General features: G+C 36.8%; 1 protein-coding gene across 4 annotated transcripts; it reads right to left on the bottom strand.

The window, feature by feature from the left end:
• Positions 1-3,692: 3,692 nt before the first annotated feature.
• LOC124826329 (pre-mRNA-splicing factor of RES complex protein) lies at positions 3,693-17,842 on the bottom strand. 4 transcript variants are annotated; one of them, XM_088101820.1, is made up of 9 exons: positions 17,555-17,842; positions 7,636-7,866; positions 6,621-7,530; positions 6,386-6,453; positions 6,236-6,297; positions 5,279-5,382; positions 4,497-4,569; positions 4,229-4,409; positions 3,693-4,153 (listed from the first exon to the last, which is right to left on the bottom strand). In XM_088101820.1, exons 2-9 carry the CDS (start codon positions 7,823-7,825, stop codon positions 4,068-4,070), a joined length of 1,674 nt encoding a protein of 557 aa, XP_087957946.1. In that variant the 5' UTR covers positions 7,826-7,866; positions 17,555-17,842; the 3' UTR covers positions 3,693-4,067. The 4 variants fall into 4 exon arrangements, with proteins under 4 accessions (XP_087957946.1, XP_087957945.1, XP_087957947.1 ...); XM_088101819.1 differs by having other exon boundaries at positions 17,646-17,842; XM_088101821.1 differs by lacking the exon at positions 17,555-17,842 and adding an exon at positions 8,350-9,212.
• Between the last annotated feature and the right edge of the window lie 388 nt (positions 17,843-18,230).

Genomic DNA, 18,230 nt, shown 5'->3' with positions numbered 1-18,230 from the left:
GATCTGGTTTTAAGCCGCCTACAAAGCAATCTAGGAGAGCCTCCGTCATGATGCCTTGGACACGGTTGGCCAGAGATGTGAATTGCGTATAATAGTCATGAACAGATGATGTTTGGGTGAGTTTAAACAAGGTGGCCCTAGGGCATTCATATGGGGTAGGACCAAATTCAGTTTCCAAAGCACGAGTAAAAGCAACCCAAGTTGGAAAGGCATTGGCACGATTTTGCATCTGAAACCAAGGGATTACCTCTTTCTCCAAATGAATGGAAGCTATGATCAGACGTTGATCATCGGTTGTGCGGTAGTAAATGAAAAATTGTTCTGCTTTGAAGATCCATTGAAGAACGTCAGTACCGTCAAAGCGAGGAAAATCAATTTTAACATTACGCACTTGGAACGGTGGTGGCTCAGTGGAGGGTGGTGGTTTCGTTTGAAGCAAGGACCCCAACGTAGATTCAAGTGTTTGGAATCTGTTTTCTGCATCTTGTTCTCGTAATGTCAAATGTTCCATCCACTTTTGTAACTCTCGCTCACGTCTTTCCATGGCCTCCGCGATGCGACAAACTTCTGCCGGAAGGTCCTTGAGACGAGCTATTTCAGTAGCTAGTTCTTTCAGTCTCGTGTTTTCGGCCATAGTTCAGAGAATGAAAGCACCAGTGTAAGACAGCAATATAACATTAATAAAATTTGGGAAGGAAAATGAAATGATGGTATAATGGTTTTCGTAATCCTCTCTAAAAAAAATGTCCTCCAAGTATTCTGAGTATAAAAGTTCATATAACAGAAAAGGAAATGGCAGAAGTGGAGAAATGCACAGGACAAAAAGAAGAAGTCAGAGAATACATAAATGACAGCACACCCTCCCTCCTCTAATAAACTTCTATTTAATGAATCCCCGTCTAATCATAATCATTGAGTCTAATATTCTTTTTCCTCACGCGCCTGCTTTCACGTGTTTCTTCCACCCTCATGTTTTCATGGTCTTCTCTCGTTACATAGGTTTGATCATCTAAATTTCCAACATTTACATAAGCTTAGTCACAAGAATATGAGACTAGACTCCCCTCAATGGTGATTACAGAGAAAGTATGTAGAGAATGCATTCAATGCAAACAGACCAGGCCAAAGTTCAAGAAGTTTGTAGCCAACAAAGCAATTAAGAAGCTTGAGTGTGTGTATTATGATGTTTGCAAGCCAACGCAGGTCGAAACACCTGGTGAAAATAGGTATGTTGTGTAAAATAGAAAAGTGGCACATACACGTTGATATTGAACTTTATAATTTTATTTCATTGATGAATATCACATGTCTTAAATAGCCTTAAGGCCAAGAGATAAATACAATAATCTTAATGTTTTAAGCATAAAATAATTAGAAATATATTGCTACAATAATTATAAACAGTAAGATGGTTACTACGTACAAAATAAATTATAACTCAAATGAAATTACTTAAACATCCCAATTTAAGTTTATAGTTTTATGTAATCATATAAAACGATGTTGTAAGTAATGGTTTCATGAACATATCAACTATATGTTCTTTGTTTCTTAGGTATTCCAACTCTACGCTTTCTTCCTTCATCTTCTTCTAGATAAAATGAAAATGGATATCAATGTGCTTCCTCCTTTTGTGGTTGACAAGGTTCTTGGCCAGCTCAATTGTTGATTGTTATATACTCGAATTATCATATTCTCTTCTTGTTTTATTTTCAATTTACATAGCATATTTTTAATCCATACTACATGCTGCACACTTCAGAGTGTTACTACATACTTGGTATCATATGGATAGCGTCACAATGGATTGTTTTTTTTATAGTCAAGTAAAAGTTGTGTTCCCCTAGGAAACATAGTTTGTCGTACTCTTTCGATTATCCATGTCTCCACACGAACCACTATCTGAGTATTTACTAAGTCAATAATTATCCGATTTGGTATAGAACAACCTAATATTTGTTTCAATGTTTTCCAATAAAAATACTTTCATTCCTTCATAAAACGACTAGTTATTCTCACACTTAGTATAAAGTATGACCATATGTTCTTCAAGTACCTCAAATTTTCAATCAAGTTATGATATCAGCTTGCTTCAATTGGGTCTTCTCCATGTGTTGGATAACTTCAAGTAGAAGTCAGATTGCATTTCATCATCTTTGTAATATCTCATTAGCACCTTTTTTGGGACACAAAAATCTTCCATATATATATATATATATAACACGTTATTTTTTTCAATGAAATGTAAATATTGATAACTTAACATGTAAAAATAAATAAAAATGGGACACATAAATATTATGAGAATGTATTGAGAATTGTTATTTTCTTTACATCGCATATAAACGAAGGAGGGGATTTAAATATTTTTATTTCCATTTCAAAAAGAATATTATAATTATTTTTATTATAAAATTCAATATAAATTTGTTTACATCGTATTATTGTGTTTGTTTACATTATGAACATATTAAAATAATTATAAAATGAAGAAGGCTTAATTTAATTTCACAGTACCGAATTAGTAAAATAAGATTTATAGTTTATAATTTAATCATATTTTAGTTAATATAATTTTTTAATAAAAATTCTAAATAGATAAAATGTATTTTATTATTTTAAGATAGAAATGATTGTAAGACAAAAAAAAGAAAATAACAAATATGTATATCTTATAAAATGTCATACATTATTCATGCTAATGCTAATATTTAATCAAATAAGCTATTATTTATTAATATTGAGACAGATAAAAACAATACATTTCTATATAGGCCTAATTATATTATAAAAGAATTACTTTTATATGAGAAAAAAAATATATAGAAAAAAGTTGGATGAAATATTACTTCATTATTTTTTGACCTGGACACACCAATAAGTTGCCAATATGACTTAAGACAAACTGTTTTATAAAGAAATATCCAGAAAAATAACATAAGGAAAAAATAAATGAATTTTTAAAGATAAAATTAATTTATATAAAAAATAAAAATTGAAATTTAGAGAGCAATTATATGGAAAAAAAAGTTATTCAATTTCCATTTCACAATGACAATCTTCTATGCAAAAAAATATATAATTTGCACTTAAGAAAGAAAACAAGTTAAATATTACTTTTGTATAAATTACCCTCTATTCCAGAATTTTATTTTACCGTCTAAATAAAATTAATTACATATTACTTTTAAAATATTATTCCCTAAATTGCGACTGATATTAGTATGTGAACCAATATTCCTAATGTTAATTCTTGAAAAATAAAGTCTAACAAAATCTGAAATGGACATTGTTTTGGTTCATAATCAAGGTTTCATAACCGAATCCATTACATAACCAAAGTCTTTTCTTTTTGTTCTATTACTCCAAATACACGCAATTTAAGTCCAAACCCTTGATGCTTGAGGGTTTAAGAGATAAAGCAATTTACGCAAGAGTGCAACTATAAAATGCAGTATGATTAAAAAAAATTAATCATTTTAGAAGTATTATCTGAGACAAATTTTAATTAATATAAAAACTACTTTTAATATAACCAGAATTATCAGATAAATTTAAACTAAATTAAAATAATGAAACTCAGGGAGTATTTTTATGCTTCCTGCTGTGAGGTTAGACTCAAATTTGGATCTTCATAAAAATGAATTTTAGCTTGCTTTATTTAACAAAACTTGATCCCCCAAAAGTTCGAATGAAACTCAAAAAAGACAGTCATCTTTAAACTAAAGTAGTGAAAAATGGTCTAAATTACATTGAACAACTTGTGATAACCTCTCAAAAACTCGAAAATATCACAACCAAGTTATAGCTAATCAAAGCAATTGGAATATGAAACTGAGGAAGCTAATAACATATTCTCATTCTTTGTATAGGATCCGAATATTAAGACTAGTGAGAAGATGCTGAGGATAACTAAGGCAGATAAACTTTTCCAGTAAAGACTGCACCTTAGAGTGATGGAACCAAAAATTTTCCTCTGGACATATCAGCATCACATCCCTCAAACTCATATAGTTAACACAAACATGACTCCAGAATACTCCTTTGTGTCATTGTACTGCCACATTTTACATATCAGAGACGGACCAAAGATAAGCTTCTCTGTCTCTGGCTTGCCTCTCATTTGTTCTCTTAAACATATCCTTTTCGAACCCTGCAAACGGCAGCGATGAGTCAATCATTTAAGGCTATTTACATGAGAAAAGGGAAGGAAGAATCAAGAACCAACCATTACTGCGATCAACACCATCCCAGTGTCGTCCGGGCCTTATTCCATAGCGATTTGGGGCAGCGTCTAAACCTCTTTTTAACCAGCTATGATTTGGAATATCCTGCGGGACTACAAAACCTGATTCCTTCATCTTCTCATTTTCCCCCAAGTTTGGAAGAACAGGCTCTGGATATTTTTTCTGCAAATGACAATTGGCACAAGAAACATGTAAAAACTGATCAAACTCCATCTCACACACCAAGCAACATAAAATCTTTTGAATTACCTTTACTAGATGTGCCATGGGATCACCCCACCTTAATCTCTCCTTAAACATTTTGTCTAGTTCAGGATCATCTCTGTAAGACACAAATGCACATACAGCATAAGAGACACTGAGACGAGAAGGAAAAGAGAACCTTAATCAATGACATCAACTCACAATTATACATCGGCATTCAAATAATGACAGTCCAGAACTTGCTCCCAGTGGGATTTTAACTAACATACAAATAATTTATAAGTAAATTTCCATGCTGGTACATGGTAAACTAAGTAACTATATGGCACTGACACCCCCCTAAAAAACGAACTTAAGGTCAAACAGGTGCAAAAAAGACCATCTCTTGTGATTAAATTCATGATAATCCAGATTACCTCAAAATATATTTAATGATGGTCGTGAATTTCTATTTAAATGATAATCTATATACATGAATGGGGACCGAAAGAAAAACTTTTATCTTCAGTATCCTGGAGCATAAAGTAAAATATGTATCAAAGAAGATGGATCATGACAAAGCAATTGGGCTAGATATGATAATCGCTGAGGCATTAAAGAGTCGACGATAGAGAGACAAGAGTTGGCTCACAAAAATTCTTTCACAAGATTACCAGGTTTACGAAAAATTCAAACCACTTAAGAACAATTGTCACCAACTCGTGTCCCATATACACATGGTATTTTGTATACCCCATATGATGTTTGTACATCATAGGTTGCTATAATATTATGATAACAAATTTTGAACAATCTAGAAACCATGTTTCTAAGTACTTTATGCATACCTAGTCCGTGCAAAAGGCTTCTCCTTCTCAAGTTCTAGTTCCTTCAGTCTAGCCTCAGCTTCACGCTTTTGAGCTAAGCCCTTACCCCATTCTATTTCTATCTCCTGAAAATCACAAAGATAGCCAAGAATTCAGCTTACTAGTTTTCATGGAGAATCATGAATAACATCAATGTTCTGACATACTTAAGATTTTAGAGAACTTAGTGAGTCTCTTGCTACTGACTTATGTATATATTGTATTCATATATAAAAGGTAGCGTTCAAAAAGAAAAGAAAAGAGGACAGGGGTCAGCCTATGATCCCTAAAGATAATACATCAAGAAACAGCTTTATAAAAAGCTCAACAACAGATAAAAAGAAGGACTATTTTAACACACTTAGAAGTAACATTCAACTTCAATTACACCACAGGGACCAAATGATAACAAATATGACACGGTTTCATGTCCTTTTTGATGTAATTGTAATATTAGTAGAAATAATATCAAGCACCAATAATATATTTTAGTTAAAATGTATTTCCATGGAACAAATAACTTACTGCTCCATTTTACTACAGAATTTTAGATAACTCACCTAGTCACAATATAACAATCAATCTTACTCTTTTGGATATAATTTGATCCTTATCATTTCTTTTGTTCTACCAAGTCAACAAATCTCCTAATCTGTTGCATGTAAGTCTTACAAAATCAACCTTTTAATTATGCTCACTGCACATTACCAAGTCAATCTTCACACCATCATTGAAATTCCAGAAAATATCCAAGTGAACAAAACAAACTAAGTATCTTTTCGGCCACTCATTGCATACAAACAAAAAAAGGATCCTCATAAGGAATCATACTTTCTTCATATATATGATATGCAGCCAGTTACCCATTAGAAGCATACCAAAAGCTACATCTAGAAACGATACAACAATGCTGAAAAAATTATGCCGTGCACCAAATACCTTGGGTTTTTCTTCTACTTTCTGCTTTGATTTCAAGTATTCCTCCTTTGAAATGCGTACTCCTGCAAAATTCAGCATTTTGTTTTACAAAGGCGTCAAATCAGATACATTGACCGAAAGCATCAACAAAAATCTGACTAAAATTTTGACCTTTTATTTTATCACGATATACAGGCTCGGCACCACGTCCACTAATGGAAGGGTCCATCTGGTTAAATCTGCACAAAACATAGTTATCAATGCAATGGTGCAATGTGAAAAAACTGACGCCAAAACTTCCATAGAAATACAGAGGGAGCAACCACCATTTATATTTGTATAACTGAAAGAAGGGTTTCAATTATATGAAAGGGGAATTGCAAGATTAAAACAACTGAACAATTACCTCAACATATCATCCCTCTTCTTTTTTTCAATCTCGTCGCTTATATCTTTACCAGAAATTAGACCTGTTTTACTAGCTGGATTTGATGAATCCTTAGTATTTTTCCTTGGTGGAGATAGGTCAGGATCCGAAGATGGATGTGAACCAACTTTAACTGAAATACTGGACGAACCCAGTCTTCCAACATTCTTCTGAATTTTTCTTGGGGGTGAAAGGTCTGACACTACAGATCCATGTAAAGCATCTTGAGAAGGAGAATCATGACGACCACGTCGAGGTGGAGATAGATCTTGAGGTGAATGGTGGTGAGAATCAGAAAAACCAGATCTTGCAACATTCTTTTGGATTCTCCTCGGGGGTGAAAGGTCGGGTGCCACAGATCCACGCAAAAGATCTTGAGATGGAGAATCATGACGATTTCGTCTAGGTGGAGAGATATCTTGCAAATCAGAAGTCTCATAACCGTGACGGTCTTGTTGTGATGGAGAGAAATCTTCAGGTGAACGACCACGAGAAACATCAGGCAAACCAGTTCTTGCAGAATTGTTCAGGTTTTTCCTTGGGGGTGAAATGTCCGATGCCACAGATCCACGTGAAAAATCGTGAGGGGGAGAATCATGACGACCTCGCCGAGGGGGAGAGATGTCTTGCAAATCTGAAGTCCTATAATCTGGTGATGGGGTGTCATTGCGTCTCAACCGCTGACCAGGTGATAAATCAGCACTTTTTCTTTTACGGGGAGGAGACATATCATTGTTTGAGTCGATAAAATCTTCAGGTTTAGAGGAAAGCGAAACCCAACCACTTCCATCCTCAGATATAGCGTGATAAGGACGTCTCGCCCTCAGCTGCTCAAGCCTCTTCATACGCTTCACATCAATGTCTTCATCAACTAGTGGTTTCTCTTCGTCTACATAAACCAATAAAATTTGGTTATATGAAATAATATTATATACAGAAACCAGTAATGGTAAATTCTCTAATATGAACGAACATTTATATTTTTATAATATACCAGATGAATTATCATTGTTTTCTTCTCCAAGATCTATGGGTTTCTGCCACATTGGATCTTCATCCACGACTAATAAGCCAGTGGTTTGTGGTTGATTTTTCTTCTTCTGCTTCTTCTTTTTTTTCTTCTTCTCTTCTTCTGTGTTACTTTCATACCGTTTCAAATAATCCTTCAATGAATTGGACCCCATTTTTAAGTCAACAATGTCCACAGTTTAGCCTCTACAGTTACCTACCACAGTGTAATGTTTTATTAGGTGATGCTTCGCAGACTTTCAGAAAGTAAAAAGTAGTAAACCTGAGACTCTAATCTATATAGCCTCCAGCCATAACAACTCATGAATGATATCTCCATTATATTATTTATTATATAATAATTGATTATCTAATATCTCTAAGATATTATGATATAATAATTGATTATCTAACATCTCTAAGATAATAATACTTGAAGATATTTCATAATATCTTGAGGGTATGCACAAATTGTCTAATGTAAGTATTGAGATTAAAAACACAGAGAAGTGGATCTGTATTAGATAAGTGAAGAGCTTATTTCACCCTTCTTCTCCATCCTTTATTTATAGGATTATAACAATGGAAGACAACTAAGATTAAAATGGAAAACACTCACACACAACTCATACCCAACTAATACACAACTCACACACAGCTAACTCAAACACAAGCTAATTATTCTAATACTGTTACATACCTGAGTTTGGGTCGTAACCGGTAGGCTCACTCACACATTCGCACAGATAAGGAACACTGGAAATTTACTGAATTTCTGTTATTGAATAGAAAATACTGCACCAAAGATAACAACCAATAACTGGGAGCAAGATCTCCGTCAGTTACCTGAGAGCATAACCTTTACAAATCTCACACATAAAAACATGTCTTTAACCCTAGACTCTATCTTTATTTATACTAATCACTCTCTCCCAAAAAGGTAAAGAATCATAGTAATTATGCCTATTTATTAAGATTATCGGGTAAGAATATCTTCACCCTTATTTACTATATTTAATTTATATTTAATAATATCATGAGATACGCCCTTAAATTCTAATAAATTTCCCGCCCATCCTAACTGTTGTGTCAGTTAGGATGCTCCCCGCTGCTCCCCACCGTTTGGCGCTCTTTCCCTCTTCCTTCTACCGCTCGGTTAAGTCTCTATCCCCCTTCTATCATCTGGACCGCTCGTTCCTTGTCACTAACCGTTCGGCCATCGTGCTCCCTCTTCCTTCTACCACTCGGTTAAGTCTCTCTCCCCCTTCTATCATCTGGACCGCTCGTTCCCTGTCGTTAATCGTTCGGCCCATATCCTCTACTGTTCGGTCCTCTTTCTCTCTTCCTTTTACCGTTCGGTCTTCATGCTCCACCCTCTCCACCGTTCGACCCATATCCTCTACCGTTCGGTTTCCCTCTTTTTCTCTCCTATATCTCTTTCTTTTGTATACTCGCCAGCCCCTAACAAATACTCCTCTTCAAGCTAGAGCATATAGATTGTATGAACTAAACTTGGAATATATAAACTCAATCTGAGATCTCTTTAGGAACTTAGTCAATACATATGTAAGTTGGTCATTTGATCCAACAAAATCAACTTGTCTTGAATAAGACAATAGACGTGGGTACTTAGGCTAACAACAAGATGCACTTCAGACCGTCGAGAGAGAATGTCTGTAAACCAAATTGGACACACAAATCAACGTAGCCAAAGAGACTCCTCGTGAAATATATGACTCGTCTTTAGGAGTGTGTGGCAAACAGATGATAGTGGTCAGCGAATCACAAAAGTGTAAACACAAATTGACGAACAAATAACAGCAACTTATGGAGAAACCAAGGATCTTGGAAGCCTAAAATACTTCTTAGGCATTGAAGTAGCTCAGTCTAAAGATGGAGTTGTAATCTCCCAAAGGAACTATGCCCTTGATATTTTACAAGAAACATGCATGATTGATTGTAGACCAGTAGACAGTCCTATGGACCCAAATAAGAAATTAATGACAGAAGGTGAGTTATTCTCCGATCCGGAGACATATGGAAGGTTAGTTAGAAAATTGATTTATGTCACTATTCCAAGGTCGGATCTATCTTTCACACTTGGAGTGGTTAGTCAGTTCATGCAGGCTCCATGTGTTGGCCATTGGAATGCTATCATTCGAATTCTAAGGTATGTAAAAAAGGCTCCCGGACAAGGGATTGTTATATGAAGATAAGGGAAGCCTTCAATTCTCTGGGTACTGATTCGCCTATTGATAGACGATCTACTGCTGAATATTGTGTTTTTCTTGAAGGAAACATTATTTCATGAGAAAGTAAGACACAGTCTGTAGTGGCTAAAAACGACAAAATGCAAGGACTAAATTGCCATCAATAGCTGATGGGAGGCCTACAATGGCTTAAAGTGATAAATTACAGGGATTAAATTGCCATCAGTAACTGATGGGGGCCTGCAATGGCTGAAACATACTCCGCCTCACGACATACAATGGAAATGACAATGCACCGGATAGACCGTGAAGGTTGCAGATCTGGCTCTTCAAGAGACTTTTCCACAAGGGATGCAAGGGTTCGACAAAATTGGAGAGGCAATGAGAACCCACATGTAGGGAAGAAGACTATGGTGCTGGTAGTGATGTCGTTACGAGCGACACACATGGCTGTTGAGTGACAATAAAGACTTTGATTTGCACTATACAATGTGACTGATTGACAAAATAATGAAGGATGTCCAAGACTTGACAGATTTCCCAAATCATTGGGAATTGACCCATTGAAGTAACTGAACGAACAATCCAATTTTTTTCAGGAAAACAAACCAATACACATCTGAAAGGGGCTAGTGAGCTTGTTGACTGAAATTCTGAATCTCACCAGAAACACACTCCCCCTCATGCCATGACCAACCACACTCCCCCTCATGCCATGACCAACCTTCAACCCATGACTTGGTGGTGAAATTTCTTAACTAGCTGGAAATTGATACTGATAGTTGGTAGAAAGATAAGACAAACCCCGAGCTGCACCAATAGTTATTTTTAGTTGAGTGTCCCAAGACAGGTTCTGTGTTATTATTTCTCCAACAATAGATGAGTCTCCAAGCTTCTCTTTGGCATGACTTCGTACACAAGGAGAAATTGCACATCGTCACAGTAGTAACCCAAAAGCTTCATTATGTTTGGGTGAGAAACTATTCCCAAATGTGATTTATGACTGCCACTCCTGAAGGCCCTCATACTTTCGGGATTCAACTTTTTTTTTAGTTACCATGAACAAAGGGTCGAATCAGCTAGGACTGATTTTGAGACAACAGGTCTAAAAAGTTTAGTCATGGTGAAGGGTTAGAAAAAGTGCATAAAGAAAGACCAAGCGGTGGTGCACAAGAAAATAGAAGATGAAAGCAAGTGGTGGGGGCAAAAACCAGAACACCACAAGGAACCATGGCTAGATTGTGTTGTAAGCCTTTGATTGAGCGAACCTTGGTGGCTTCTATTGGTGGTACTTAAGAGGCGCAAAAAGGGTGATGAAGAATAAGTTCGTGGTTCAACAATTGCATAACGAAAACTGAAAGAAATTGGGGATTTTTCGATTTTAGGGTTTCACAGAGAAATTGGGATTTCCAAGTGTTGAATATAGTGAAAAACTATATTTGGATTAATCTCCCTTATGTTAAATACACACATAGGGTTCTCTATTTATAATAGAAGAAATATGGGCTAAGCCCAAAATACAAATGAGAAATAATAACAAACTAACTAAAAGATAAAAGATGTAATATATCTAACACTCCCCCTCAAGCTGGAGCATACAAATTGTATGAACTAAGCTTGGAATAGATGAACTCAGTGTTGAACTAGATGATTTGTCTTCAAGAGTGTGAGGCAAACATAGATGGACTAACAGCAGCTTGTGAAACTTCAACTTCAAAAGTAGGTGAAGGAGAGCAGTGGTGGACAATGACAAACTGCAAGGACTGATTCCCAATCAATGATGGATGAGTGACGGGATCAACAGTAGTAGCTGAAATCTACAAAACTGCAGGGACTACACTAAATCCTCATCAATGATGGTTGGGTGACGGGATCAACAGTAGTAGCTGAAATCTACAGAACTGCAGGGACTACACCCATATTTATGTGACTTGCAGTGTCTGGGAAACGTATTCCCCCTTAGTGTGAACTCCCCCTTAGTATGAAGGGCGGAAATGTGGAATATCACAGTTGTTGGACCACTAAAACAAAACAAAATATTAAGCTACAATGCTGAAACAAAATATTAAGTTGACGGCTATAAAACTGCAAGGACTAAATTGCCATCACTGACTGATGGGGCCTGTAGTGGCTGGAAGCGACAAAACTACAGGGACTGCCATCACTAACTGACGAGGTGATGGGGGCCTACAGTGGTTGGAAGCGTCTGGACAGCGGCAAACTGCGCCTGGACAGCGGCAAACGACGCCTGGACAATCAACGGCGGAGACGAAGACAGACGAAGATGTCAGCAATGGTTGCTCTGGAAGGTCTGAACAGAGAGAGGGAGGTCCAGCGAGAGCTATGGAGGCGTCGCGGTGAAACTCTGACACCGGGAACGCGACGCGTGCAGAACACGCGCCCGAGATCTGAAGAGGAGAAGGCGGCGCGTGGAGGCGCTTTGAGCGGAGTCTGTGCTTGTCTACGGCGGGGTTGGCCGTCGCTCGAGGAGACGCTTCAGATCTGCTGGTCACCGGTCGAAACTGTGACGGCGACCGGCGGCCGGCGACGGACTGGCCGGAAAGAAGCGTTGCGTGGCAGCACGTGACTGAGAACTGGCTCTCGAAACCGGCGTGGTTGGCCGTCGCTCGAAGGGACGGTCCAGATCTGCGGGTTACCGGCTAAAACTGCGGCGGTGACGGCGGCTGTCGGCGACGGCGGATAGCGGCGAAAAGTGGCGGCGACAATAGTGGCACTCTGGATTTGGATTGGTGCTGATTGTGGCACAGATTTAAGAGAAAAAGAAAGTGAGAAGGGCTGTCCATTGAAATTTTAGGGGCTGCCGGCGGCCATGGTGGCCGACCGTGGGCAGACAACAGAGTCCCCAGAAGAAGAAGCGTTGCGTGGCAGCACGTGACTGAGAACTGGCTCTCGAAACCGGCGTGGTTGGCCGTTGCTCGAAGGGACAGTCCAGATCCGCGGGTTACCTGCTAAAACTGCGGCGGTGACGGCGGCTGTCGGCGGCGGCGGATAGCGACGACGGCGGCGGAAAGTGGCGGCGACAGTAGTGGCACTCTGGATCTGAATTGGTGCTGATTGTGGCACATATTTAAGAGAAAAAGAAAGAGAGAAGGGCTGTCCATTGAAATTTTAGGGGCTGCCGACGACCATGGCGGCCGACCGCCGGCAGACAGCAGAGTCCCCAGAAGAAGATCAGAGAACCTACTCTGATACCATGTTGAATATAGTAAAAAACTATATTTGGATTAATCTCCCTTATGTTAAATACACACATAGGGTTCTCTATTTATAATAGAAGAAATATGGGCTAAGTCCAAAATACAAATGAGAAATAATAACAAACTAACTAAAAGATAAAAGATGTAATATATCTAACACCAAGTGTTTGCCACCCTTGATGCTCCTTGGGTTGAAAGGGGTTGGCACAAGGACGAATTTGCGATCCACTTGCGATGAATGCTTGGAAGGTGTCATGAAAAGCTAGTGTGAGACCACATGACTTCTGTTTTGGTATGGTTGCTATGAAGGGTCAGAACAGAGAGAGGGAGGTCTGACGAGATGATCGACAGAGGCGCGGTGTGATTTCGACACCGGGGAGGTGGCGTGTGATTAACAGACGCCCAAGGTTGTCTGGAGAAAGGTGGCGCACGGAGACGTGTCGACAGTAGGTTCACCCTGATTCCGGCAAGGTTGGTCGTCGCTCGAGGAGGCGATCCAGATCCGCTAGTATCCGGACTAAACTATGCGACAATGACGACAGCAGATAGTGGTCAACGACGATGGACTATGAAAAATAGCTAAAAAGGCACTAGAAATATTTGATATTGGGAGAGCGGGACTACTCACTGAGGCACTCAGAAAAGATAAAACTTTTAAGGCCACCGGTGGATAGCAAAGATAGTTGGAAGAAACTCAGACAACCTGCTCTGATACCATATTGAGATTAAAAACAGAGGGAAGTGGATTTGTATTAGATAAGAGAAGAACTTATTTCACCCTTCTTCATCCTTGATTTATAGGATTGTAACAATGGAAGACAACTAAGATTAAAAAAGAAAACACTCACTGATAGGATATAATATGATAGGTTATAATGGGTAATGTGTGCAAAATAAAACAAAACAGTTTATGAATTAGTTGGGAGTTTTGGTTAGTTGGTTGGGGAGCCTGTATAAGAAGGCATGGAGCTCTTGTGTGAAGGGACTTTTGGATAATCTTGTAGATTGAGCTTTGGCTCTTTGTGAAGGGGAAACCCTTGGAGGAGAGACTGCTCTCCTATTCTTTGTGTTCTATACACTCTATAGAATAAAGAATATTACTCTTTTGTCTCTTTTCAATTCTGGGTTCCTATCACTCACACACAACTCATACCCAACTAATACACAATTCACACACAAGCTAATTATTTTAACAGTAACAAAAACACATAATAAAAGAAAAAAAAAAGTAATTTTTTTTTACCCAAACACCTGCTGTTTATATAAAAAAAAATACTTTTTGATAGGAAATTTAAAAAAAAAACACTCTATAACTTAATCACACTAAACACTACAAAGGAACAACATTGAGATAGTGAGATATTTAAGGCATTTGTTGCTATCCTTGTTTCTAGCATTAGGATTTTAGTATAGAAGTTTCAAATGTCATTTTTTCCCCTAAGACAGACTAAATCCACCTTAATAATATATGATTAATCGAGAACTGGAGGAATGTCAGAAATGTTGGGAAGGGAGATATGTTCTCTATTCATGTTTTCTAAGATTTGGTATTTTGATGAGTATCTGTATTTGCTGCCCATTATTATTTTATTTCAGTTTCTGCATTGCTTGTAACACAACAAATTGGCCAACCTATTATAGCAAAAATAAAGAACTCTGGTTCTTAATTCTCTAACTTGATTTCAGCACAAACATCCTAGACCCAAAGGCAATTATGAAATGTGCCAAATTAATATATATTAGAAGTGATAGCAGCACCTGCACGGATGTGCCTCATTTACTAATGGCCTTCTTTATTTTATAATTTTGGTTTTTCTTATTGTATTTCCGCTAAACTATGCGACAGTGACGACAGCAGACAGTGGTCAGCGATGATGGACGATTAAAAAGAGCTATAAAGGCACTGGAAATATTTGATATTGGGAGAGCGGGACTACTCACTGAGGCACTTAGAAAAGATTAAACTTTTAAGGCCACCGGCGGATAGCAGAGATAGTTGGAAGAAACTCAGACATCCTGCTCTAATACCATATTGAGATTAAAAACGGTGAGAAGTGGATCTGTATTAGATAATTGAAGAGCTTATTTCACCACCCTTCTTCGTGCTTTATTTATAGGATTATAACAATTTAAGACAACTAAGATTAAAATGGAAAACACTCACACACAACTCATACCCAACTCACACACAAGTTAATTATTCTAACACTCCTCCTCAAACTAGAGCATACAGATTGTATGAACTAAGTTTGGAATAGATAAACTTAATCTGAGATCTCTTTAGGCATTTAGTCAATACATATGTAAGCTGGTCATTTGATCCAACAAAATCAACTTGTTTTGAATGAGACAATAGACATGGATACTTCGACTTAGAACAAGATGCACGAATGTTTCAGACCGTCGAGAGAGAATGTATGTAAACCAAATTGGACTCAAACCAACATAACCAAAGAGACTCCTCTTGAAATATATGATTTGTCTTCAAGAGTGAGTTGCAAACAAATGACAATGGTCCGCGAATAGCAAGAGTGCAAACACAGATTGACGAACAACTAACAACAGCTTATGGAGAAACCAACTTGGAAGCCTAAAATACTTCTTAGGCATTGAAGTAGCTCAGTCAAAAGATGGTGTTATAATCTCCCAAAGGAAGTACGCCCTTGATATTTTACAAAAAACAGACATGATTGATTGTAGACTAGTAGACAGTCGGGTGGACCCAAATAAGAAATCAACGACAAAAGAAGGTGAGTTATTCTCCGATTCGGAGAGATATAGGAAACTGGTTGGAAAACTGATTTATCTCACTATTCCAAGGTTGGATCTATCTTTTGCAGTTGGAGTGGTTAGTCAGTTCATGCAGGTTCCATGTGTCGACGATTGGAATGCTATCATTTGCATTCTAAGATATGTCAAAAAGGCTCTCAGGCAAGGGTCGCTATATGAAGATAAAGAAAACATTCAAGTCTCTGGATACTGTGATGCAGATTGGGCAGGTTTGCCTATTGATAGACGATCTACTATCGGATATTGTGTTTTCCTTGGAAGAAACATTATTTCATGGAAAAGCAAGAAACAGAATGTAGTAGCTCGATCAACAGCTAAAGCCGAGTATAGGACAACGACGTCACTGACATGTGAATTTATATGGATGAAGCAATTCCTTCAAGAGCTTAACTTATGTGACATCCATACTATGAAGACGTATTGGATAATCAAGCTGCTCTCCACATTGCATCAAATCCAAAAAGGACTAAACATATAGAAATTGATTGTCATTATGTTAGTGAAAAGTTGTTAACTAAAAAATATGTATGGAGTATGTTGGGTCAAATGAGTTTATTTGTTCCAAGCTTGGTACATACAATCTGTATACTCCAGCTTGAGGGAGAGTGTTAGAATAATTGCCCTATGTATCATCATTCAGCCTACTTAAGGGTAGTTTGATAGTCTACTATCTAGGGTAGTACCTAGGTCTGCACCTAGGTGTCTAAGGCAGACTCTTAATCTTCCATGTACATTTGTATTAGAACTTTATTATAAACAGATGAAAGTAAGAAGGATCAATTAAACCCTCTAGAAATATTTAAAAGTTTCAATCTGTAATAGCATATTATAGGTATGTATAGGTTCAAGCTGAAAACCACTACCAAGAAAAAAAAAACTATGACAATAAAAACGTGTAAAAAGTGACAACAATATGGTCTTGTTTACATGAACTTTACAATAAGTACTAACAGACTAAGAAAATATAAAGAAATGAAAGAAACTTCTTTTTACGATAACTTGTACCCAAGTTAAAATAAGCTTTTAGAGAAGTTATCAAAACGAGTTTCTGCGTAAGTCCTTTCTGCAAGAGAAAAATAAGAAAAGTTTAAATTAGCTTACGCAAGAGCTAATTTGAAGAAACTCTCCTTATAAAGCTTTTCCAGTTTTTCTAATTTTACTTGCGTATAAGCTAATTTTTCACTTACGGAGAAGTCAAGTTCATTTTTCTCTTCTTGTTTTCTCTGGTAGAAGAGCTTATAGAGAAGTTCATTCAAACAGGTCAATACACAGCGACTCCTATCCAGACGGGCGCAAGCTAATTCAAACAGAGCTAAGTTATGCATACCCACAATACCACTCCTATCAATCCACATAAATCTCAAGAGAACCACTGGCAGTGGAGTTTTTTATCAATTAACAAGAAATAATAATACCCAATTACTAACTACGGGCATTAATAATATACCTGCCACGTTCACACGTTCAAAATACAATCAAGTAACCAAGATTATCATCACATACAAACTACAATTCTTTTGGTTTATCTTTTAGATCAACAATTTAGGGCTTTTTTACTGTAAAGAATATTAAACCAAAATAAAGGAATAAATAGCCACTTTGAGCTGAAAACGTTTCATAGAAGAGGTTACTTTCTACAACCCTACTACAATTATTATTATTTTGAAATGCGAAGATGAGAGCAAACCTTATTCTCATTTCATGTTGCAACCCACAGTAACTCCAAAAAAGAATGATAAATTGAGATCCTAACATAGACTCAGAAATAAAACCGGTACCTTACACACTGAGAATAAGAGGTTGAGAAGTGCACCGTCAACGTCAAATCCTAGCAACGTTCAACCTATAGATAGATAGATATATAGAGAGAGAGGGTGTGAGAGAGAGGAATGATTTTGGAAGCAAGAGAGAAGAAAGGAGAATTAAGGAAATTGGGAATTTAGGGTACGCTTTGAAGGAAGGAGACTAATGCTAACACTTCTCCAACAAAGGTTAAATTTGTTTAGAGGTTATTTATTTTTACATAAACAATTATATGCAAGATTGTTTAATTAGTATATATATATATATATATATATATATATATATATATATAATTGGGAATCGAAATTGTAATTTTATATTGAAATAAAATTTTTAGTACGAAATCATATGTCCTACATAAAATACGTCGAAGATGCTATAAATTGAATATTTAAAAAGAAAAAAAAATTTATTAACCTAATATCTTTAACAAATTATTCGTGATATTAACAATGATTACATGTGATATTAACAATGAGATTATGTTACTACAAAATTGTGTATAAACAAATAGATAAATATGTTTTTAAATAAACGTTATCTACGGATATTTAGATTAA

This window comes from Vigna umbellata, chromosome 11 (assembly GCF_029865625.1).
Source record: "Vigna umbellata cultivar VRB3 chromosome 11, Vumbellata_1.0, whole genome shotgun sequence".
NCBI classification, from domain to species: Eukaryota; Viridiplantae; Streptophyta; class Magnoliopsida; order Fabales; family Fabaceae; genus Vigna; species Vigna umbellata.
Note: the sequence above shows the minus strand (reverse complement) of the source record. Positions and strands in the feature narration are given on the sequence as shown.

Coding starts and splice junctions, on each gene's coding strand:
- LOC124826329 (XM_088101820.1), bottom strand. CDS start 7,825: ATGGGGTCCAATTCATTGAAGGATTATTTGAAACGGTATGAAAGTAAC. Junction 5,383..6,235: donor AAGTAGAAGAAAAACCCAAG/GTATTTGGTGCA, acceptor TGTGATTTTCAG/GAGATAGAAATAGAATGGGG. Junction 4,570..5,278: donor AAGCCTTTTGCACGGACTAG/GTATGCATAAAG, acceptor TGTGTCTTACAG/AGATGATCCTGAACTAGACA.